Source organism: Taudactylus pleione, unplaced genomic scaffold (assembly GCF_031769625.1).
Source record: "Taudactylus pleione unplaced genomic scaffold, aTauple2 ptg001296l, whole genome shotgun sequence".
NCBI classification, from domain to species: domain Eukaryota; kingdom Metazoa; phylum Chordata; class Amphibia; order Anura; family Myobatrachidae; genus Taudactylus; species Taudactylus pleione.
In genome coordinates, this window is record NW_028285696.1 from 778,225 (window position 1) to 805,301 (window position 27,077).

The 27,077-nt window shown below is 47.6% G+C and overlaps 1 protein-coding gene across 1 annotated transcript in view; it reads right to left on the minus strand.

The window, feature by feature from the left end:
* Positions 1–535: 535 nt before the first annotated feature.
* LOC148443351 (solute carrier organic anion transporter family member 1A2-like) overlaps positions 536–27,077 on the minus strand; it is a 93,918-nt gene continuing 67,376 nt past the window's right edge. Inside the window, exons 12-15 of the mRNA XM_088462940.1 lie at positions 15,707–15,876; positions 12,013–12,077; positions 3,283–3,400; positions 536–1,708 (exon numbers count right to left, since the gene is read on the minus strand). Of these exons, the coding sequence (XP_088319066.1) occupies positions 1,594–1,708; positions 3,283–3,400; positions 12,013–12,077; positions 15,707–15,876 (468 nt within the window). The 3' untranslated portion in view covers positions 536–1,593. The remainder of the gene's footprint in view (positions 1,709–3,282; positions 3,401–12,012; positions 12,078–15,706; positions 15,877–27,077) is intronic.

Here is a 27,077-nt window from a genome sequence, read left to right on the forward strand (position 1 = left end):
ACTTCTCCTCACCTCTGCTAATAGCTATCTGTGAGGAGTGAGAGATTGCCGGAGAGCAGGTTGCCCCTAGAAACAACAGTTAATCAGGAGCTTTACTCACATTTCGTTTCTGCTTTTGGGTGTCATTCTTATCGCATTGGACACCCAATGAGAGAACTACTCTAATGAGATCGTCCGCAGTTAATAGAGCAATAGAACAGATAGTAAGAAGAGACCATAAATCACATGGGAAAATACAAAAATTCTATGATTATAGGGAGCCTTATGTGAATAATTGGCTCATAAGTAGGCTTATTACAGGTGTGAAAAATAAGAGATATGCAATATAACCATTGGAAAGATAGCAATAAATCCTTAAAGTGTGAAATTATAACAGCTATTAATATAAATGATATTAATGAAAGTGCACAGGGCTATAAAACATAAAAATTCATATCCACACAAATCAAAAGTATATGTAGATACCGTGAATGAGTGATTTGCACAAAAGGAACCATTTATTCAATTATTGATAGAAAATCCAACATTGCTGTTCTTGTAGACATAGACTATAAACTAAGTAGGTGACGTAAATGTGTTAGTCACTTGTACAAACAAACAGATATAATGCCTGAGGTCAGGTATAAATTATTGGCACATAAAACACAGTAAGTGTAGTCTAAACTGTTTACAGCAGGTATAATCGATACAGTTACCGATACACATAGTCAGGAAAAAATGCAAATGAACAGGTATAGATCATATAACAAAGTAAAGTAAAATCTATACTATTGCTGATGCAAATAAACGCCTGACAGAGAAGAACATTTATTCAATAAAGATCAAGGGCTCTTATGCAGACAATCAGATACAATGCCCCAAATCAGGTATAAGTTTTACAGCAAAGCAAGTGTAGTCTATGCTATTCACAGCAGGTATAATCCATGCTGTTACTTATGCAAATGATCAGGTGAGATGCAAATGAACAGGTATGGACCGTATAAGTATAATGTAATCAGTAATAGCTGCATTGTTGCCGATACAAATGCACAGATATGGTGTAAGTAATTGTGTATGAATCATGCGCTGGTGAGCACAGCAAGTAAAGTCTATGCTGTGCTGTAACAATGGTCTCACCGCGCGGGACTGCCGCTCACAAACCGTTACCTCCGGGTACCCATCATCCTAGGAGGTGAGTGGAGACAGAGTCCTGTTGGGTACTAGTAGGTGATGCCGATGCCTCGTGCCGTACAGCCGCGGGCACTCGTTACTCCCCGACGCGCGTTTCGCTATTAGCTTGATCACGGAGGTGCCGCGTGTCAGTGCTCCAGGTCTACATACTATTATATACAGCATCACTCTGGGACTATTCCTAATGGGACAGGTTCTGTGTGTCAGTGCTCCAGGTCTATATACTATTATATACAGCATCACTCTGGGACTATTCCTAATGGGACAGGTTCCGTGTGTCAGTGCTCCAGGTCTATATACTATTATATACAGCATCACTCTGGGACTATTCCTAATGGGACAGGTTCCGTGTGTCAGTGCTCCAGGTCTATATACTATTATATACAGTGTCTTCCTTCTCCGCACCCAGATCCCGTCTCCTGATCATGAGCCAGAATCCTCGGCACGGGAGCCCCCCCGTCTCAGGGAGAGGAGGATGAAGACGCAGGGGATGTAGGAGATGAAGCGTAATACCGATGGGATCCCGATATACAGGTACCTGGAGGTAGACACTCATTATATAACAGTATATAAGGCAGTATTATTATTACATGATATATAACAAGAGTTATTGGATGTCTGCCTGTATGTCAGAGTGGGGTATATAGAAGTTACAGTCTATGTGGTAACAATAGGTCAGGGGCAGAATAACGGGGTATTATTAAGGTTGATTTATCAAAGGGCAAAACTACCTTTTGTGGCCAAATCCCGTAGTGCAGAACTAAAAGCCTGAATGAGGGATGGGCACATTTATAAGACCTGGTAAAGGTGAAGCAGTGAGAAGCCCCTTACTGTACCTCTCCGGGCCGGGGTCACCGAAGCAGCTGCATTTTGTTAACATTGTTACTTTTTAAAAAGTTTTTCTCCCATAATACAGGTCAGAGTATTCTCATCTACGCCTTGCGCTAATAGAATGAGGCGACATTGGCGCGGCCACTTGTACATGAGACAATCGTGTGGATTTGCTTACAGTTAATCGGAAGATGTAAAGGGTCATATTTATGTGTAGTGGTAACTTTGTACCGCAGGGGTATAACACAAGTTACCACGGCAATTCACAAAAGTGGACCCCTGCTGTGGTAAAAAGATTAACGATTCCCCCTTCATTCAAGCCCCTCAGCGCTTGCGGAAGTCTTAGTGGATGTTTTCCGCAGTGTCTGTAATAAAATAAGCCGTGTGTATGCGCCAGTGTCCGCATCCTCCCATGTCCTTTCCTGGGGGTTAGACCTGAATTCTGATCTCAGTGTATCCGGCCCCATCCACGCACAGCCCATGTGAGGGGTCAGTGTACTTGGGTCCCAGACACAGACTATAGTGTGTACTTTTGTGCAAGGACACGAGGAGTGTGACAATGCTTATTTTTGAGTCCGCTCACAGAGCGAGGAGTGACCTGGAACTACAGGTTCTTATCAGAGCCCGTCTCCTGGCAAGATGAGCATAGTAACTCTGCATGAAAATATTCATTTACACAAAAATATTTCACATCCACATTAAAAATACAGATTGTGGTAAATATGGCCCCTAGACCTCTCCGGTGAGTAAATCGCATCCATTATGCTGGTAAATGGGAAAAGTTAGGCTCTAAAACCCCAATCTGCGCAAATTCCTCCAGGGACGCATAAACTGCAATACTGAAGGATCCCGCGAGAAATCTGATTCTCAGCAGAAACCTTTTCAATAAATTGGCAAAAAACGAATCACCCCTTTATCAGCGCCATCTCCGCCCCTTTATCAGCGCCCTCTCCGCCCCTTTACCAGTGCCCTCTCCGCCCCTTTATCAGTGCCCCCTCCGCCCCTTTACCTTGTTTAAATAATTCACATTTTTCCACTTCAGAAGTGGGCGCAGTTGAGTCTAATTAGCTATACATTTAATACATCGTCCAATCTGCCCAACTCCGCCCACCTGTCACGCTGCCATCTTGGCCGCACTAAAGCTGAATGTAATTATGCAGTATGGGAACGTGGCATCGTACAATGGGCGATGAGCTGCGCTTTGTACGTAACCCATAATGTCCGTAATTCTCTATCGCTGCCACTTTCTGCGGCTGAGTTTTTCCTCAGCAGATAAATTACCTGTAAGCATTAGAGTCATACATGCGACAAGCCCCCGGGTCTCCGCAGCTCGTAGTCCCCCATTTTATACAGGTGGTATCAATGGCTGCGCCATAGTAAATCGGGGAGGGGATTCCACCTGCCAGAGAAGACACAATAATGTTTCCTGTACATGAACGTTTCACATAGAATAGCTGGAACCGGTATCCACAGATTTGTAATGTAATAAGAGATGTTATATCACCACTAGTGTTCTGGATCCATCACTCACCATGTCACGAGCACTCAACGTGATCTGCATGGGTACGTACATAGCTGTTGTGGCTGCTATAGCTAGGCTTTATTGTCCCTCTGTCTCTCTCTCCACCTCTTACCCCCATCTCTCTCTGTCTCCCGTCCCATCTCTCTCCACCTCTTACCCCCATCTCTCTCTGTCTCCCGTCCCATCTCTCTCCACCCCTTACCCCATCTCTCTCTGTCTCCCATCCCATCTCTCCACCCCTTACCCCATCTCTCTCTGTCTACCATCCCATCTCTCCACCCCTTACCCCCATCTCTCTCTGTCTCCCATCCCATCTCTCCACCCCTTACCCCCATCTCTCTCTGTCTCCCGTCCCATCTCTCTCCACCTCTTACCCCCATCTCTCTCTGTCTCCCATCCCATCTCTCTCCACCCCTTACCCCCATCTCTCTCTGTCTCCCATCCCATCTCTCTCCACCCCTTACCCCCATCTCTCTCTGTCTCCCGTCCCATCTCTCTCCACCCCTTACCCCCATCTCTCTCTGTCTCCCATCCCATCTCTCCACCCCTTACCCCCATCTCTCTCTGTCTCCCGTCCCATCTCTCTTCACCCCTTACCCCCATCTTTCTCTGTTCCCCTCTCTTATTCTGTCTCTGCCCCTTTCCTCTCTCTCTCTCTCTCTCTCTCTCTCTCTCTTTACTTCCTCCCTTTTCCCTGTCTTTCTCTCCCACACTTTTCCCATCCTCTCTTTCTGCCATCTCTCCTTCCCATCGCCCCTCCCAATGTCCTTCTCATGAACTCCTCCTCTTTTCTCTCTCCCCCTTTTATCTCTTCTCCTCTTTCCTCTTCTCCTATCTCTCCCCCATTTTCTATTTCTTCCCATTGTATCTCTCCCCCTCGTTTCACACCTCTGCCACATCTTCTTCTGTTGGGGACACTGGTGGTCCGCCCAAATTAACTGGTCCAGGCTGGATTTGATTGGTGTGTGTCCCCCCCCACCCCATCTTGTGTGCGCTTTTCCTGTCTCGACTTTACGGTTTCTCTCTCTAATAGTGACGTGCTTTCTCCTTTATTATTATCTTTCTCAGGGGCCTATTCATCATCAAAGGCTGCATGGCCTCCGATGATAAAGGATTGAACTCGCTGCGAGGGATACTTAAGTATCCAACTCGCAGCGGGGGAAACGTGACCCCTGAGCAATTCATCATAGCTCCGGTGAGGGGACAACTGCTCCGAAAAGCAGTTGTCCCCATGGAAAGTATCGTAGCTACTTCTGTAGCTGCATTACTTACCTGCTCCCCATCATCTCTGGTCACGCATGTGCAAAGCGCCGGGAAGGGAGTGAGGAGGCGGCGGAGGGATCCGCCCGGATCCCTCTTCGCATCCCTGGAACTCCTTCCCATTGGAAGGAGCGGAGATCCGAGAACAAGCGCCGTTTTTGGAGTTTGCTGAATACCGGGTGGTCCTACCCGACCTCTAATGATAAATAGCCCTTCCACATGGTTACCGGGTCATTTATCATATGATGAATAGGCCCCTCTCTCTATCGCTCTGTGTTTACTTTCCACTCTCGTCTGTTCAGGATTTCCTTTTTTTTTTTTTTAAATGTGAATGTATTTTGTAGCACCGTCCGCCATGCGCAGTGCACATAACCGTGAACGTGCCTGCGCACGCTTCGGCTTCCTGCGGTGAACAAACAGCAAATGTATAGGCACGTGGGGAAGGTGGGTGAGTGCGCTGCCCATGCAATGGGAATGCTGTGAATTTTGTTCCTCATTAGTGGCAGTTGTGGCCCTCAGCGCGAAGCGCGCATGTCGCACATTTGAACCACTGTCTGTCTCTCATTGCACATGTCAGGCACACACACGCTGTGTGGGATTATACAGTAATTGGGAAAGGATTATAATGCTGCAGCTGAAGGGTGTGCTCTGCCTCAGGCTGGGTTGAAAATTACATTAAACAAAATCTCCAAATTGTTTTTGTTTAATCTCTTAATTTGACCAGATAAAGTCATTGTCACAGATAAACACTCAGCATCATTAGAGGTGGCTGTAGCCCCATAGTGGGGTGTAACCAAATATCCACATTTCCCTGCTACGCATGAGGACTAAAATGTGTCTGTATTTATACTTCCATGTACCTGACACTTGTAGCCCCGCACCCCATAGAGAAGGGGAAGGTGACTGGGTGGGACATTCTGAGTAAGGACGCTGATAAAGCTAATTTGCATGAAGCCAATCATACTTTTTGATATATATATATATATATAAATATGTATATAATACTGTTAAATAGAAAATGTTTTAATTAAAAATATATTCAATAGCATGCATCCCTCTAAGTGACCACTAGGGAGCCGATGTACACAAGGAATCGGTTACAGGAGGAGAACAAAGACTCTCACTTCCCACATTTTTCCTGTAGGAGTACTAATGATCCCTTGTAGGAGTACTAATGGTCCCTTGTAGGAGTACTAATGATCCCTTGTAGGAGTACTAATGATCTCTTGTAGGAGTACTAATGATCCCTTGTAGGAGTACTAATGATCCCTTGTAGGAGTACTAATGATCCCTTGTAGGAGTGCTAATGATCTCTTGTAGGAGTACTAATGATCCCTTGTAGGAGTACTAATGATCTCTTGTAGGAGTACTAATGGTCCCTTGTAGGAGTACTAATGATCCCTTGTAGGAGTGCTAATGATCTCTTGTAGGAGTACTAATGATCCCTTGTAGGAGTACTAATGATCTCATGTAGGAGTACTAATGGTCCCTTGTAGGAGTACTAATGATCCCTTGTAGGAGTACTAATGATCTCTTGTAGGAGTACTAATGATCTCTTGTAGGAGTACTAATGATCCCTTGTAGGAGTGCTAATGATCTCTTGTAGGAGTGCTAATTATCCCTTGTAGGAGTACTAATGATCCCTTGTAGGAGTACTAATGATCTCTTGTAGGAGTACTAATGATCTCTTGTAGGAGTACTAATGATCCCTTGTAGGAGTACTAATGATCTCTTGTAGGAGTGCTAATGATCCCTTGTAGGAGAGCTAATTATCCCTTGTAGGAGTACTAATGATCTCTTGTAGGAGTACTAATGGTCCCTTGTAGGAGTACTAATGATCCCTTGTAGGAGTACTAATGATCTCTTGTAGGAGTACTAATGATCCCTTGTAGGAGTACTAATGATCCCTTGTAGGAGTGCTAATGATCTCTTGTAGGAGTGCTAATGATCCCTTGTAGGAGTACTAATGATCTCTTGTAGGAGTGCTAATGATCCCTTGTAGGAGTGCTAATGATCCCTTGTAGGAGTACTAATGATCTCTTGTAGGAGTACTAATGATCCCTTGTAGGAGTACTAATGATCTCTTGTAGGAGTACTAATGATCCCTTGTAGGAGTACTAATGATCTCTTGTAGGAGTACTAATGATCCCTTGTAGGAGTACTAATGATCTCTTGTAGGAGTACTAATGATCCCTTGTAGGAGTACTAATGATCTCTTGTAGGAGTACTAATGATCCCTTGTAGGAGTACTAATGATCTCTTGTAGGAGAGCTAATGATCCCTTGTAGGAGTACTAATGATCTCTTGTTGCTTTGGGGACTGAGGATAAGCCCATGGATCCATTCAGAGACTCTTACCAAGAAAATTTAACCAATGGACTTTTAAAGATTAACATAAAGTATCATTTGTAAACTCCCTGTTTCATGTCCTAACAAAACGTCCTGGCACAAGGAGAGCTGGGCATTCATTTTACTCAGCGTAATGCAGATGTCTGTGTATACTTATCTTTTATAATTTATATACAATATTTTGCAAAATGAAATACTTTTTATACCAATCATTATTTTGTATAGATATCCAGTAATGAATAAATGTACTTTTGCAATGTGTTCACACTAGAGTAGTACGCCCCCTAGTGATGCAGCCTACGTATGGCACATTATTACATTACAGTGTCTGCGTATAGGGCTATAGAATTTTTGCATTTATAATGTACGATGTCAAGTTGCATCTGAATGCTAGACGTTAAGTCTTTCAGGTCGCCTAATGGATAGGCCCCTGGCACACATCCACTAGACTGTTAAATTGAGCGATTGAACGATAACGATATTGTTATCGTTCAATCGTTCAATAATCGTTTGCACATCTAAAAAAATTTCTAAAATGACCAGCGATACGCGCTCCCGCTGGTCATTTAGACATCTACTATAGGGCAAATATGTTGTACAACCTGACGATAATATCAAGTTCAGCATGATAGCAGACAGTGGCGGAACTCCTGGAGACAATGGAGTCATTTGGCGCCGTGCGCCAGCCCTGAAGGGGGGCACCTGGCTCCATTGTCCCCGGGACCTCCATTGGCGTAACTACGGAGGGTGCAGGGGGTGCAGCTGCACCCCCTGCCCCCTCCATTTGGCGGGCGCCCGCTGAGTGTGTTAACAGCGGGCACCCGGCTCCTATTCAAACTCCCTGGCGGCAACCGGAGGACGGAGCTCCCTCCATCTTCCAGGTCTCGCAGTGTACTATGGGAGTGACTCCCATAGTGCCGAGGAGCGGACGCCGGGAATGGACGGCAGCAGCACTGGAGCGGGGATAAAGGTCAGTTGTTGTTTTTTTGTGTGTGTGTGCGCACGCGGGGCGGGGGGGGGGGGGGAGGCCCACTACTGGGGGCAACTACAGGGAGCTCACTACTGGGGACAACTACAGGGAGCTCACTACTGGGGGCAACTACAAGGGTCTCACTACTGGGGGCAACTACAAGGGTCTCACTACTGAGGGCAACTACAGGGGGCTCACTACTGGGGGCAACTACAGGGGGCTCACTACTGGGGGCAACTACAGGGAACTCACTACTGGGGGCAACTACAAGGGGCTCACTACTGGGGGCTCACTACAGGGGGCAACTACAGGGGGTTCACTACTGGGGACAACTACAGGGGGCTCACTACTGGGGGCAACTACAGGGGGCTCACTACTGGGGGCAACTACAGGGGGCTCACTACTGGGGGCAACTACAGTGGGCTCACTACTGGGGGCAACTACAGTGGGCTCCCTACTGGGGGCAACTACAGTGGGCTCCCTACTGGGGGCAACTACAGGGAGCTCCCTACTGGGGGCAACTACAGGGGGCTCACTACTGGGGGCAACTACAGGGAGCTCACTACTGGGGGCAACTACAGGGAGCTCACTACTGGGGGCAACTACAGGGGGCTCACTACTGGGGGCAACAACAGGGGGTTCACTACTGGGGACAACTACAGGGGGCTCACTACTGGGGACAACTACAGGGGGCTCACTACTGGGGGCAAATACAATGGGCTCACTACTGGGGGCAACTACAGGGGGCTCACTACTCGGGGCAACTACAAGGGGCTCACTACTGGGGGCAACTACAAGGGGCTCACTACTGGGGGCAACTACAAGGGGCTCACTACTGGGGGCAACTACAAGGGGCTCACTACTGGGGGCAACTACAAGGGGCTCAATACTGGGGGAAACTACATGGGGCAACTACAGGGAGCTCACTACTGGGGGCAACTACAGAGGGCTCACTACTGGGGGCTCACTACAGGGGGCTCACTACAGGGGGCAACTACAAGGGGCTCACTACTGGGGGCAACTACAATGGGCTCACTACTGGGGGCAACTACAGGGGGCTCACTACTGGGGGCAACTACAAGGGGCTCACTACTGAGGACAACTACAGGGGGCTCACTACTGGGGGTAGCTACAGGGGGCTCACTACTGGGGGCAGCTACAGGGGGCTCACTACAGGGGACAACTACAGGGGGCTCACTACTGGGGGCTCACTAATGGGGACAACTACAGGGGGCTCACTACTGGGAGCAACTATAAGGGGCTCACTACTGGGGGCAACTACAAGGGGCTCACTACTGGGGGCAACAACAAGGGGCTCACTACTGGGGGCACGTACAGGGGGCTCACTACAGGGAACAACTACAGGGGGCTCACTACTGGGGGCAACTACAGGGGGCTCACTACTGGGGGCAACTACAGAGGGCTCACTACTGGGGGCTCACTACAGGGGGCTCACTACAGGGGGCAACTACAAGGGGCTCACTACTGGGGGCAACTACAATGGGCTCACTACTGGGGGCAACTACAGGGGGCTCACTACTGGGGGCAACTAAAAGGGGCTCACTACTGAGGACAACTACAGGGGGCTCACTACTGGGGGTAGCTACAGGGGGCTCACTACTGGGGGCAGCTACAGGGGGCTCACTACAGGGGACAACTACAGGGGGCTCACTACTGGGGGCTCACTAATGGGGACAACTACAGGGGGCTCACTACTGGGAGCAACTATAAGGGGCTCACTACTGGGGGCAACTACAAGGGGCTCACTACTGGGGGCAACAACAAGGGGCTCACTACTGGGGGCACGTACAGGGGGCTCACTACAGGGAACAACTACAGGGGGCTCACTACTGGGGGCAACTACAGGGGGCTCACTACTGGGGTCTCACTGCTGGGGACAACTACAGGGGGCTCACTACTGGGGGCAACTACAAGGGGCTCATTACTCGGGGCAACTACAAGCGGCTCACTACTGGAAGCAACTACAGGGGGCTCACTACAGGGGACAACTACCGGGGGCTCACTACTGGGGGCAACTATAAGGGGCTTACTACTGGGGGCAACTACAGGGGGCTCACTACTGGGGGCAACTACAGGGAGCTCACTACTGGGGGCAACTACAAGGGGTTCACTACTGGGGGCAACTACAGGGTTCTCACTACTGGGGGCAACTACAGGGGGCTCAATACTGGGGGCAACTACAAGGGGCTCACTACTGGAGGTACAGCATAGGGGGACCATTACTGGGGGGCACTACATAGGCGGGCACTGCATAGGGGGACCACTACTGGGGGCATTGTATAAAAGGTACTGCATTGGGGGGGAGGGGCGGCAACTGGGGCTGGCATAGGTGCTGGGTGGGTGGTAATTTGGGGGGGCCACCAACATTTATCTTGCCTCCGGGCACCTGGGATGAAGTTACGCCACTGTTAGCAGATGATTGATTGTGCCTACACTGAATGACTGCTCGCTCAGTGTAGGCTCATCACAGACTGACAAACTACTGAACGATTACAATGCCGTCATCGTGCAGCCGTTTTCATGTCTTTTAGTGGATGTGTGTCTTTAGAGCTTCCTATGTGTGCACCTACAGAAGGCCTCTCTGCAATCCTGAGGAAGCCTGTGCAGCGGGAGAAACGTTGGGAGCAGAGTACATCGATCCTGCACCGGCCGTCGGGTTTGGAGGACGGAGGTTATAGGTAAGTCTGCCGGCAGATATCTCTACTAATTGCCACAGCGGCACTGAGCATAGCGTTGGAAGCGCACACAGCGAGGACTATACGGCTATTTCAGCCTGTAGCAGGACACTATTTACTGCATGGAACCCTGAACTCTCTGAGGGGACTGGGAACCAGCTAGCTACGTCAGTCCTACTAATGATACATTAAGGGATGGCCTTTGTGCTAGATTACAAGACAACTATTTTTCCAAAATCTTTTTTCTTCTGCAATATTGGGGCGATTAAAACGCCTGGAGCGTGTCATATCCAACTATTTTACTGTCATTTAAAAAGAGGACATTTCATGGATTTTAGATACAGACATTTGTATATATCTGTGTGTGCGGTATTTGATGTCTTCGTCATGTGATATGTTATTTGTATACCGGTATTAGGTTTTTATCTAACTTTATCCCGTATATATTTATATATTTACACCAGAATACTTTTTAGACTACTTTTATGATTAATACTGATCATTATTTCTGTAATAAATAATTATTTGATCAGATATTCTGGTCCTTCTCTCTTTTTCTCATACACTATATAATTTGCGCTGGGATTTCATCTGTTGTGACACATGTTTTTGGGGTATAGTGGCCCCACCCCCCATTATACTACTGGGCAGCCATATATAGCGTCTGTGTGTTCGTATTAGCGCAGATTCTCATTTTTCTTATTTCGCTTTAGTAATGGTCACTTTGTGCCCATGTAGTCTCCAGGAATAGGTAATCCTGGGCACACAATGGGCCTGATTCAGAGACGGACGCTAATGCAATTCCGCACGGAACGCAACTGCACACAGTGGGTAATTTATGTACGCCTGCATTTCGCCGACCACCCCCCGTCACCTCCCCCAAACAGCACTTCCTGTCAGTCACTGTGAGATGGGTCGGCCGATTGCGTGCATAAGCGCAGTTGCGATCCGTAATGAATCAGGCCCACTGACACCACGAATGGGCGGGCCCAGCCAGGTGTGTTGTCTGGTCAGACATATTGAGCAGCCAATTGGTAAATGTGTACCCGGCTTAAGACTGAGACTGATAATGAAGAGGAGGCAGGAAAGTTATCCCCAGAGATACAGGTCAGCGTTGGTGCGACTCTAGCTGGTAGCCTGTGGACTGGAGTGCCCCTTTCCATGTACAATAGGATGGGCCCAAACACATAGAGCCAGAGAGGGCTGTGCCCTTACCAAGCGCTCGTGCAAGTAAGAGGTGCAGGCCGAGACCAAAAGACTTTTCCTCTGGGGTCAAACTTCTAGGAGAGAAGAGACGCACTGTATCAGTAACAATATATCAGTAACAATGTATCAGTAACAATGCATCAGTAACAATGCATCAGTAACAATGTATCAGTAACAATGTATCAGTAACAATGCATCAGTAACAGTGTATCAGTAACAGTGTATCAGTAACAGTGTATCAGCAACAATGCATTAGTAACAATGTATCAGTAACAGTGTATCAGTAACAATATATCAGTAACAATGCATCAGTAACAATATATCAGTAACAATGCATCAGTAACAATGCATCAGTAACAATGCATCAGTAACAATGTATCAGTAACAATATATCAGTAACAATGTATCAGTAACAATATATCAGTAACAATGCATCAGTAGCAATGCATCAGTAACAATGCATCAGTAACAATGTATCAGTAACAATATATCAGTAACAATGTATCAGTAACAATGCATCAGTAACAATGCATCAGTAACAATGTATCAGTAACAATGTATCAGTAACAATGCATCAGTAACAGTGTATCAGTAACAGTGTATCAGCAACAATGCATCAGTAACAATGTATCAGTAACAGTGTATCAGTAACAATATATCAGTAACAATGCATCAGTAACAATATATCAGTAACAATGCATCAGTAACAATGCATCAGTAACAATGCATCAGTAACAATGTATCAGTAACAATATATCAGTAACAATGTATCAGTAACAATATATCAGTAACAATATATCAGTAACATTGTATCAGTAACAATATATCAGTAACAATGTACCAGTAATAATGTATCAGTAAGTGTATCAATAACAATATATCCGTAACAATGTATCAGTAACAATATATCAGTAACAGTGCATCAGTAACAATATATCAGTAACAATGTACCAGTAACAATATATCAGTAACATTGTATCAGTAACAATATATCAGTAACAATGTACCAGTAACAATGTATCAGTAACAGTGTATCAGTAACAATATATCCGTAACAATGTATCAGTAACAATGTATCAGTAACAGTGTATCAGTAACAATATATCCGTAACAATGTATCAGTAACAATACATCAGTAACAATACATCAGTAACAATATATCAGTAACAATATATCGGTAACATTGTATCAGTAACAATATATCAGTAACAGTGTATCAGTAACAGTGTATCAGTAACAATATATCAGTATCAGTGCATCAGTAACAGTGCATCAGTAACAATGTATCAGTAACAATGCATCGGTAACAATATATCAGTAACAATGCATCGGTAACAATATATCAGTAACAATATATCGGTAACATTGTAACAGTAACAATATATCAGTAACAATGTATCAGTAACAATGCATCGGTAACAATATATCAGTATCAATATATCAGTATCAATATATCAGTAACAATATATCAGTAACATTGTATCAGTAACAATATATCAGTAACATTGTATCAATAACAATATATCAGTAACATTGTATCAGTAACAATGTATCAGTAACAATATATCAGTAACATTGTATCAGTAACAATATATCAGTAACAATGTATCAGTTAAAATATATCAGTAACATTGTATCAGTAACTATATATCAGTAACAATATATCAGTATCAATGTATCAGTAACAATATATCAGTAACAATGTATCAGTAACATTGTATCAGCAACAATATATCGGCAACAATATATCAGTAACATTGTATCAGCAACAATGTATCAGTAACAATGTATCAGTAACAATATATCAGTAACAGTGTATCAGTACCAATGTATCAGTAACAATGTATCAGAAACACCTACAGGAAGTCACCTATGAGTTTATGGCTCTGGCTTTGCTACATAACCAAACACCACAAAGACAGTGATTGGTGTTAAAGGTCACAGGGTTTATTTACTGCAAATATCTAATGGGGTGGCCAAGGTGCATCCCCTCAACAACAGCCCCACCTTTGAATCAACCTGGATTGGGGAGAACCACCCCCACTTATGTGGCATAGTCCTGGTACCTCTGTAAAATGGTGACCAGTTCCCCCCTAAGGTAGTGACAAAACTCGCTCTATAAAAGGGGAGTAACCTGCACCCATGCTTGTACCCCCTATGGCCACCAAGCAGCCTCCTATCTCGGGAAATATAAGGACTACCAAAGCCTGTCCCTGTTCACCATCCATGGGACAAGCTACAAAACCTGTCCTTTGTCAATCAGCCCTTAGCTACTTCAACCTAACCTATACATCATCCCCACTACACTAACACCCGGGCGCTTACATGCCCTCAGGCTGAGGTAGCCTTCAGTTACTTCATCCTAACCTATACATCATCCCCACTACACTAACACCCGGGCGCTTACATGCCCTCAGGCTGAGGTAGCCTTCAGTTACTTCATCCTAACCTATACATCATCCCCACTACACAAACACCTGGGCGCTTACATGCCCTCAGGCTGAGGTAGCCTTCAGTTACTTCATCCTAATCTATACATCATCCCCACTACCCTAACACCTGGGTGCTTACATGCCCTCAGGCTGAGGTAACCTTCAGTTACTTCATCCTAACCTATACATCATCCCCACTACACTAACACCTGGGCGCTTACATGCCCTCAGGCTGAGGTAACCTTCAGTTACTTCATCCTAACCTATACATCATCCCCACTACACTAACACCTGGGCGCTTACATGCCCTCAGGCTGAGGTAGCCTTCAGTTACTTCATGCTAACCTATAAATCATGAAATAAAACCACAGTAGAAACACTGATAAACGCTAATAGGGGTTGTATTAGTTCATATAGCGGTGAGCAGCTGTAGATACAGTAAGAGGATAGTCAGTCCTCAGTTAAAAGAAAACAGAAATACATACAAAAGATAACAGCACTCTAATTAATGGTATGTTCAGTAAAAGTGGGAAATGTAATACTTGATAAAATGTTGGATGTACATGATCATCACAGAGGGTATACATATATAATCAGCACACGTTCATATAAAATCATAAATCTCATGCAACATCACCCAATCCACCAACCAATGGACTAGTCTATATCTGATAGGGAACCTAATTGTGAATCCAGCAGACCAATGAATCTGTGTGATGTTCATAACAGCCCAGCCAAATATTTACCAAGTCCAGTGTCTAGGAAATGGGTCCAATTAGCAATGCTGGCAAGCTTTGTACGACGTAGATCCCCTGGGCACAGGTCCGGTATTGGACTAGTATGACAAGTCCAGTGTCCAATTATAAATGGGTCCAGTTAGCAAAGCTGAAGATGTTGCTGTTCAGGACTTGTAGCTGAACTCCATCACTGTGTAAGGAGAAATCAGATGCTGTGCCCGGGGAGTGAGCTGGTGCAGGCTGATTATATGTGTATACCCTCTGTGATGATCATGTACAGCCAACATTTTATCAAGTATTACATTTTCCACTTCTACTGAATACACCATTAATTAGAGCGCTGTTATCTTTTGTATGTATTTCTGTTCTCTTTTATAGGAATAGGGGTATAGGGGTATTTCCTCAGGGGCGCCCTGACAGAGGCTCAGACCCCAGGGGTATAGGGGTATTTCCTCAGGGGCGCCCTGACAGAGGCTCAGACCCCAGGGGTATAGGGGTATTTCCTCAGGGGCGCCCTGACAGAGGTAATATTACCTGATCAGCACCATGTACCCTGGCATGGCTCCCAAGGAGTAGAAGAAGCAGCAGACAAGGTTGAGGACCAAATAGTAGATCAGCATGGTATCACAACGCTCCTCCCGCGGGCACTGCCCGAGCACTGCGGACGTATTTGATGAGAACAAACAGCTGCAATTGTGGAAGATCTGCAGAGAAATGCGGCTGAATAATAACTTTTACCAACTTCAGTTCAAACTGTAGCAGCGTCAGTCTGTGCCTCTATAGATGTGACCAACAGACGCACCATCGAAACTGGCAACAGCCCCATACTAGGTGCAGATTGTCCGTCATATCTCATAATATGGTCTCCGATGTGAGTGAATAAGCATCTGAGGGCCTGAATCAGCACAGGACGGAATTGCAAAGCCGCACACAAGCACCATACAAGAAGTACACAAGTAGCACGCAAGCAGGACACAAGTAGCATACAAGCAGGATACAAGCAGGATACAAGCAGCATACAAGAAGTACACAAGTAGCACGGAAGCAGGACACAAGTAGCACGGAAGCAGGACACAAGTAGCACACAAGCAGCACACAAGCAGGATACAAGCAGCATACAAGCAGGATACAAGCAGCACACAAGAAGTACACAAGTAGCACACAAGCAGGGCACAAGCAGGATACAAGCAGCATACAAGCAGGGCACAAGCAGCACACAAGAAGCACACAAGCAGCACACAAGCAGCACACAAGAAGTACACAAGTAGAACACAAGCAGGACACACGCAACACACAAGCAGCACACAAGCAGCATACAAGCAGCATACAAGCACCAAACAAGCAGGACACAAGCACCATACAAGCACCATACAAGCAGTACACAAGCACCATACAAGCAGGACACAAGCAGGACACAAGCACCATACAAGCAGCACACAAGCACCATACAAGCAGCACACAAGCACCATAAAAGCAGCACACAAGCAGGACACAAGCACCATACAAGCAGCACACAAGCAGCACACAAGCACCATACAAGCAGCACACAAGCACCATACAAGCACCATACAAGCAGCACACAAACACCATACAAGCAGCACACAAGCACCATACAAGCACCATACAAGCAGCACACAAACACCATACAAGTACCATACAAGCACCATACAAGCAGCACACAAGCACCATAAAAGCAGCACACAAGCACCATACAAGCAGCACACAAGCAGGACACAAGCACCATACAAGCACCATACAGGCACCATACAAGCACCATACAAGCAGCACACAAGCAGGACACAAGCAGCACACAAGCAGGACACAAGCACCATACAAGCACCATACAAGCACCATACAAGCAGGACACAAGCACCATACAAGCAGCACACAAGCAGCACACAAGCACCATACAAGCCGCTCACAAGCAGCACACAAGCAGCACACAAGCAGCACACAAGCAGCACACAAGCAGCACACAAGCACCATACAAGCAGCACACAAGCAGGACACAAGCACCATACAAGCAGCACACAAGCCGCTCACAAGCAGCACACAAGCAGCACACAAGCAGCACACAAGCACCATACAAGCAGCACACAAGCAGCACACAAGCAGGACACAAGCAGGACACAAGCACCATACAAGCAGCACACAAGCAGCACACAAGCACCATACAAGCAGCATACAAGCACCATACAAGCAGGACACAAGCACCATACAAGCACCATACAAGCACCATACAAGCAGGACACAAGCACCATACAAGCAGCACACAAGCACCATACAAGCAGCACACAAGCACCATACAAGCCGCACACAAGCAGCACACAAGCAGCATACAAGCAGCACACAAGCAGGACACAAGCAGGACACAAGCACCATACAAGCAGCACAGAAGCAGCACACAAGCAGCACTCAAGCACCATACAAGCAGCACACAAGCACCATACAAGCAGCACACAAGCAGCACACAAGCACCATACAAGCAGCACACAAGCAGCATACAAGCACCATACAAGCAGGACACAAGCAGGAAACAAGCAGGACACAAGCAGCACACAAGCAGGACACAAGCAGCACACAAGCAGCACACAAGCAGGATACAAGCAGCATACAAGCAGGATACAAGCAGCACACAAGAAGTACACAAGTAGCACACAAGCAGGGCACAAGCAGGATACAAGCAGCATACAAGCAGGGCACAAGCAGCACACAAGAAGCACACAAGCAGCACACAAGCAGCACACAAGCACCATACAAGCAGGACACAAGCACCATACAAGCACCATACAAGCACCATACAAGCAGGACACAAGCACCATACAAGCAGTACACAAGCACCATACAAGCAGGACACAAGCAGGACACAAGCACCATACAAGCAGCACACAAGCACCATACAAGCAGCACACAAGCACCATAAAAGCAGCACACAGGCAGGACACAAGCACCATACAAGCAGCACACAAGCAGCACACAAGCACCATACAAGCAGCACACAAGCACCATACAAGCAGCACACAAACACCATACAAGCAGCACACAAGCACCATACAAGCACCATACAAGCAGCACACAAACACCATACAAGTACCATACAAGCACCATACAAGCAGCACACAAGCACCATAAAAGCAGCACACAAGCACCATACAAGCAGCACACAAGCAGGACACAAGCACCATACAAGCACCATACAAGCACCATACAAGCACCATACAAGCAGCACACAAGCAGGACACAAGCAGCACACAAGCAGGACACAAGCACCATACAAGCACCATACAAGCACCATACAAGCAGGACACAAGCACCATACAAGCAGCACACAAGCAGCACACAAGCACCATACAAGCCGCTCACAAGCAGCACACAAGCAGCACACAAGCAGCACACAAGCAGGACACAAGCACCATACAAGCAGCACACAAGCAGGACACAAGCACCATACAAGCAGCACACAAGCCGCTCACAAGCAGCACACAAGCAGCACACAAGCAGCACACAAGCACCATACAAGCAGCACACAAGCAGCACACAAGCACCATACAAGCAGCACACAAGCACCATACAAGCAGGACACAAGCAGGACACAAGCAGCACACAAGCAGGACACAAGCAGCACACAAGCAGCACACAAGCAGGATACAAGCAGCATACAAGCAGGATACAAGCAGCACACAAGAAGTACACAAGTAGCACACAAGCAGGGCACAAGCAGGATACAAGCAGCATACAAGCAGGGCACAAGCAGCACACAAGAAGCACACAAGCAGCACACAAGCAGCACACAAGCACCATACAAGCAGGACACAAGCACCATACAAGCACCATACAAGCACCATACAAGCAGGACACAAGCACCATACAAGCAGTACACAACACCATACAAGCAGGACACAAGCAGGACACAAGCACCATACAAGCAGCACACAAGCACCATACAAGCAGCACACAAGCACCATAAAAGCAGCACACAAGCAGGACACAAGCACCATACAAGCAGCACACAAGCAGCACACAAGCACCATACAAGCAGCACACAAGCACCATACAAGCACCATACAAGCAGCACACAAACACCATACAAGCAGCACACAAGCACCATACAAGCACCATACAAGCAGCACACAAACACCATACAAGTACCATACAAGCACCATACAAGCAGCACACAAGCACCATAAAAGCAGCACACAAGCACCATACAAGCAGCACACAAGCAGGACACAAGCACCATACAAGCACCATACAAGCACCATACAAGCACCATACAAGCAGCACACAAGCAGGACACAAGCAGCACACAAGCAGGACACAAGCACCATACAAGCACCATACAAGCACCATACAAGCAGGACACAAGCACCATACAAGCAGCACACAAGCAGCACACAAGCACCATACAAGCCGCTCACAAGCAGCACACAAGCAGCACACAAGCAGCACACAAGCAGGACACAAGCACCATACAAGCAGCACACAAGCAGGACACAAGCACCATACAAGCAGCACACAAGCCGCTCACAAGCAGCACACAAGCAGCACACAAGCAGCACACAAGCACCATACAAGCAGCACACAAGCAGGACACAAGCAGGACACAAGCACCATACAAGCAGCACACAAGCAGCACACAAGCACCATACAAGCAGCATACAAGCACCATACAAGCAGGACACAAGCACCATACAAGCACCATACAAGCAGCATACAAGCAGGACACAAGCACCATACAAGCAGCACACAAGCACCATACAAGCAGCACACAAGCACCATACAAGCCGCACACAAGCAGCACACAAGCAGCATACAAGCAGCACACAAGCAGGACACAAGCAGGACACAAGCACCATACAAGCAGCACACAAGCAGGACACAAGCAGCACTCAAGCACCATACAAGCAGCACACAAGCACCATACAAGCAGCACACAAGCAGCACACAAGCACCATACAAGCAGCACACAAGCAGCATACAAGCACCATACAAGCAGGACACAAGCAGGACACAAGCAGGACACAAGCAGCACACAAGCAGGACACAAGCAGCACACAAGCAGCACACAAGCAGGATACAAGCAGGATACAAGCAGCACACAAGAAGTACACAAGTAGCACACAAGCAGGGCACAAGCAGGATACAAGCAGCATACAAGCAGGGCACAAGCAGCACACAAGAAGCACACAAGCAGCACACAAGCAGCACACAAGCACCATACAAGCAGGACACAAGCACCATACAAGCACCATACAAGCACCATACAAGCAGGACACAAGCACCATACAAGCAGTACACAAGCACCATACAAGCAGGACACAAGCAGGACACAAGCACCATACAAGCAGCACACAAGCACCATACAAGCAGCACACAAGCACCATAAAAGCAGCACACAAGCAGGACACAAGCACCATACAAGCAGCACACAAGCAGCACACAAGCACCATACAAGCAGCACACAAGCACCATACAAGCACCATACAAGCAGCACACAAACACCATACAAGCAGCACACAAGCACCATACAAGCACCATACAAGCAGCACACAAACACCATACAAGTACCATACAAGCACCATACAAGCAGCACACAAGCACCATAAAAGCAGCACACAAGCACCATACAAGCAGCACACAAGCAGGTCACAAGCACCATACAAGCACCATACAAGCACCATACAAGCACCATACAAGCAGCACACAAGCACCATACAAGCACCATACAAGCACCATACAAGCAGGACACAAGCACCATACAAGCAGCACACAAGCAGCACACAAGCACCATACAAGCCGCTCACAAGCAGCACACAAGCAGCACACAAGCAGGACACAAGCACCATACAAGCAGCACACAAGCAGGACACAAGCACCATACAAGCAGCACACAAGCCGCTCACAAGCAGCACACAAGCAGCACACAAGCAGCACACAAGCACCATACAAGCAGCACACAAGCAGCACACAAGCAGGACACAAGCAGGACACAAGCACCATACAAGCAGCACACAAGCAGCACACAAGCACCATACAAGCAGCATACAAGCACCATACAAGCAGGACACAAGCACCATACAAGCACCATACAAGCACCATACAAGCAGGACACAAGCACCATACAAGCAGCACACAAGCACCATACAAGCAGCACACAAGCAGCACACAAGCACCATACAAGCCGCACACAAGCAGCACACAAGCAGCATACAAGCAGCACACAAGCAGGACACAAGCAGGACACAAGCACCATACAAGCAGCACACAAGCAGGACACAAGCAGCACTCAAGCACCATACAAGCAGCACACAAGCACCATACAAGCAGCACACAAGCAGCACACAAGCACCATACAAGCAGCACACAAGCAGCATACAAGCACCATACAAGCAGGACACAAGCAGGACACAAGCAGGACACAAGCAGCACACAAGCAGGAGACAAGCAGCACACAAGCAGCACACAAGCAGGATACAAGCAGCATACAAGCAGGATACAAGCAGCACACAAGAAGTACACAAGTAGCACACAAGCAGGGCACAAGCAGGATACAAGCAGCATACAAGCAGGGCACAAGCAGCACACAAGAAGCACACAAGCAGCACACAAGAAGTACACAAGTAGAACACAAGCAGGACACACGCAGCACACAAGCAGCACACAAGCAGCACACAAGCAGCACACAAGCAGCATACAAGCAGGGCACAAGCAGCACACAAGAAGCACACAAGCAGCACACAAGCAGCACACAAGAAGTACACAAGTAGAACACAAGCAGGACACACGCAGCACACAAGCAGCACACAAGCAGCATACAAGCAGCATACAAGCACCAAACAGGCAGGACACAAGCACCATACAAGCACCATACAAGCAGTACACAAGCACCATACAAGCAGGACACAAGCAGGACACAAGCACCATACAAGCAGCACACAAGCACCATACAAGCAGCACACAAGCACCATAAAAGCAGCACACAAGCAGGACACAAGCACCATACAAGCAGCACACAAGCAGCACACAAGCACCATACAAGCAGCACACAAGCACCATACAAGCACCATACAAGCAGCACACAAACACCATACAAGCAGCACACAAGCACCATACAAGCACCATACAAGCAGCACACAAACACCATACAAGCACCATACAAGCACCATACAAGCAGCACACAAGCACCATAAAAGCAGCACACAAGCACCATACAAGCAGCACACAAGCAGGACACAAGCACCATACAAGCACCATACAAGCACCATACAAGCAGCACACAAGCAGGACACAAGCAGCACACAAGCAGGACACAAGCACCATACAAGCACCATACAAGCACCATACAAGCAGGACACAAGCACCATACAAGCAGCACACAAGCAGCACACAAGCACCATACAAGCCGCTCACAAGCAGCACACAAGCAGCACACAAGCAGCACACAAGCAGGACACAAGCACCATACAAGCAGCACACAAGCAGGACACAAGCACCATACAAGCAGCACACAAGCCGCTCACAAGCAGCACACAAGCAGCACACAAGCACCATACAAGCAGCACACAAGCAGCACACAAGCAGGACACAAGCAGGACACAAGCACCATACAAGCAGCACACAAGCAGCACACAAGCACCATACAAGCAGCATACAAGCACCATACAAGCAGGACACAAGCACCATACAAGCACCATACAAGCACCATACAAGCAGGACACAAGCACCATACAAGCAGCACACAAGCACCATACAAGCAGCACACAAGCAGCACACAAGCACCATACAAGCCGCACACAAGCAGCACACAAGCAGCATACAAGCAGCACACAAGCAGGACACAAGCAGGACACAAGCACCATACAAGCAGCACACAAGCAGGACACAAGCAGGACACAAGCACCATACAAGCAGCACACAAGCACCATACAAGCAGCACACAAGCAGCACACAAGCACCATACAAGCAGCACACAAGCAGCATACAAGCAGGACACAAGCAGGACACAAGCAGGACACAAGCAGGACACAAGCAGCACACAAGCAGCACACAAGCAGGACACAAGCAGGACACATGCAGGACACATGCAGGACACATGCAGGACACATGCAGGACACAAGCAGGACACATGCAGGACACAAGCAGCACACATGCTGGACACAAGCAGGACACAAGCACCATACAAGCAGCATACAAGCAGGATACAAGCAGGACACAAGCAGCACAGAAGCAGGACACATGCAGGACACATGCAGCATACAAGCTGCACTCAAGCAGCACACAAGCAGCACACAAGCAGCACACAAGCAGGACACAAGCAGGACACAAGCAGCACACAAGCAGCACACAAGCAGCACACAAGCAGGACACAAACAGCACACAAGCAGCACACATGCACCATACAAGCACCATACAAGCAGCACACAAGCACCATAAAAGCAGCACACAAGCACCATACAAGCAGCACACAAGCAGGACACAAGCACCATACAAGCAGCACACAAGCACCATACAAGCAGCACACAAGCACCATAAAAGCAGCACACAAGCAGCACACAAGCAGGACACAAGCACCATACAAGCAGCACACAAGCACCATACAAGCACCATACAAGCAGCTCACAAACACCATACAAGCACCATACAAGCAGCACACAAGCACCATACAAGCAGCATACAAGCAGGACACAAGCAGCATACAAGCAGGACACAAGGAGGACACAAGCAGCACACAAGCACCATACAAGCACCATACAAGCAGGACACAAGCACCATACAAGCCGCACACAAGCAGGACACAAGCACCATACAAGCAGCACACAAGCACCATACAAGCAGCACACAATCTGCACACAAGCACCATACAAGCAGCACACAAGCAGCACACAATCAGCATACAAGCACCATACAAGCAGCACACAAGCACCATACAAGCAGCACACAATCAGCACACAAGCACCATACAAGCAGCACACGAGCAGCACTCAAGCACCATACAAGCAGCACACAAGCAGGACACGAGCAGCACTCAAGCACCATACAAGCAGCACACAAGCAGCACACAAGCACCATACAAGCAGCACACAAGCACCATACAAGCAGCATACAAGCACCACACAAGCACCATACAAGCAGGACACAAGCACCATACAAGCAGCACACAAGCAGCACACAAGCACCATACAAGCAGCACACAAGCACCATACAAGCAGCACACAATCAGCACACAAGCACCATACAAGCAGCACACAAGCAGCACACAATCAGCATACAAGCACCATACAAGCAGCACACAAGCACCATACAAGCAGCACACAATCAGCACACAAGCACCATACAAGCAGCACACGAGCAGCACTCAAGCACCATACAAGCAGCACACAAGCACCATACAAGCAGCATACAAGCACCACACAAGCACCATACAAGCAGGACACAAGCACCATACAAGCAGCACACAAGCAGCACACAAGCAGGACACAAGCACCATACAAGCACCATACAAGCAGCACACAAGCACCATACAAGCAGCATACAAGCACCACACAAGCAGCATACAAGCACCACACAAGCACCATACAAGCAGCACACAAGCACCATACAAGCAGCACACAAGCAGCACACAAGCACCATACAAGCACCATACAAGCAGCACACAAGCAGCACACAATCAGCATACAAGCACCATACAAGCACCATACAAGCAGGACACAAGCAGGACACAAGCACCATACAAGCACCATACAAGCAGCACACAAGCAGCACACAAGCAGCATACAAGCACCACACAAGCAGCATACAAGCACCACACAAGCACCATACAAGCAGCACACAAGCACCATACAAGCAGCACACAAGCACCATACAAGCAGCACACAAGCAGCACACAAGCACCATACAAGCACCATACAAGCAGCACACAAGCACCATACACGCAGCATACAAGCACCACACAAGCAGCATACAAGCACCACACAAGCACCATACAAGCAGCATACAAGCAGCATACAAGCACCACACAAGCAGCATACAAGCACCACACAAGCAGCACACAAGCCGCACACAAGCACCACACAAGCAGCACACAAGCACCATACAAGCAGCACACAAGCACCATACAAGCACCACACAAGCAGCATACAAGCACCACACAAGCACCATACAAGCAGCACACAAGCACCATACAAGCAGGACACAAGCACCATACAAGCACCATACAAGCAGCACACAAGCACCATACAAGCAGCACACAAGCAGCACACAAGCACCATACAAGCCGCACACAAGCAGCACACAAGCAGCATACAAGCAGCACACAAGCAGGACACAAGCACCATACAAGCAGCACACAAGCACCATACAAGCAGCACACAAGCAGCACACAAGCACCATACAAGCAGGACACAAGCAGGACACAAGCAGCACACAAGCAGGACACAAGCACCATACAAGCAGCACACAAGCACCATACAAGCACCATACAAGCAGCACACAAGCACCATAAAAGCAGCACACAAGCACCATACAAGCAGCACACAAGCAGGACACAAGCACCATACAAGCAGCACACAAGCACCATACAAGCACCATACAAGCAGCTCACAAACACCATACAAGCACCATACAAGCAGCACACAAGCACCATACAAGCAGCATACAAGCAGGACACAAGCAGCATACAAGCAGGACACAAGCACCATACAAGCACCATACAAGCAGGACACAAGCACCATACAAGCAGCACACAAGCACCATACAAGCAGCACACAATCAGCACACAAGCACCATACAAGCACCATACAAGCAGCACACAAGCACCATACAAGCAGCATACAAGCAGGACACAAGCAGCATACAAGCAGGACACAAGGAGGACACAAGCAGGACACAAGCACCATACAAGCACCATACAAGCAGCACACAAGCACCATACAAGCAGCACACAAGCAGCACACAAGCACCATACAAGCCGCACACAAGCAGCACACAAGCAGCATACAAGCAGGACACAAGCAGCATACAAGCAGGACACAAGGAGGACACAAGCAGGACACAAGCACCATACAAGCACCATACAAGCAGCACACAAGCACCATACAAGCACCATACAAGCAGGACACAAGCACCATACAAGCCGCACACAAGCAGGACACAAGCACCATACAAGCAGCACACAATCAGCACACAAGCACCATACAAGCACCATACAAGCAGCACACAAGCACCATACAAGCAGCATACAAGCAGGACACAAGCAGCATACAAGCAGGACACAAGGAGGACACAAGCAGGACACAAGCACCATACAAGCACCATACAAGCAGCACACATGCACCATACAAGCCGCACACAAGGAGCACACAAGCAGCATACAAGCAGCACACAAGCAGGACACAAGCACCATACAAGCAGCACACAAGCACCATACAAGCAGCACACAAGCAGCACACAAGCACCATACAAGCAGGACACAAGCAGGACACAAGCAGCACACAAGCAGGACACAAGCACCATACAAGCAGCACACAAGCACCATACAAGCACCATACAAGCAGCACACAAGCACCATAAATGCAGCACACAAGCACCATACAAGCAGCACACAAGCAGGACACAAGCAGCATACAAGCACCATACAAGCAGCTCACAAACACCATACAAGCACCATACAAGCAGCACACAAGCACCATACAAGCAGCATACAAGCAGGACACAAGCAGCATACAAGCAGGACACAAGGAGGACACAAGCAGCACACAAGCAGCACACAAGCAGCACACAAGCACCATACAAGCACCATACAAGCAGGACACAAGCACCATACAAGCCGCACACAAGCAGGACACAAGCACCATACAAGCAGCACACAAGCACCATACAAGCAGCACACAATCAGCACACAAGCACC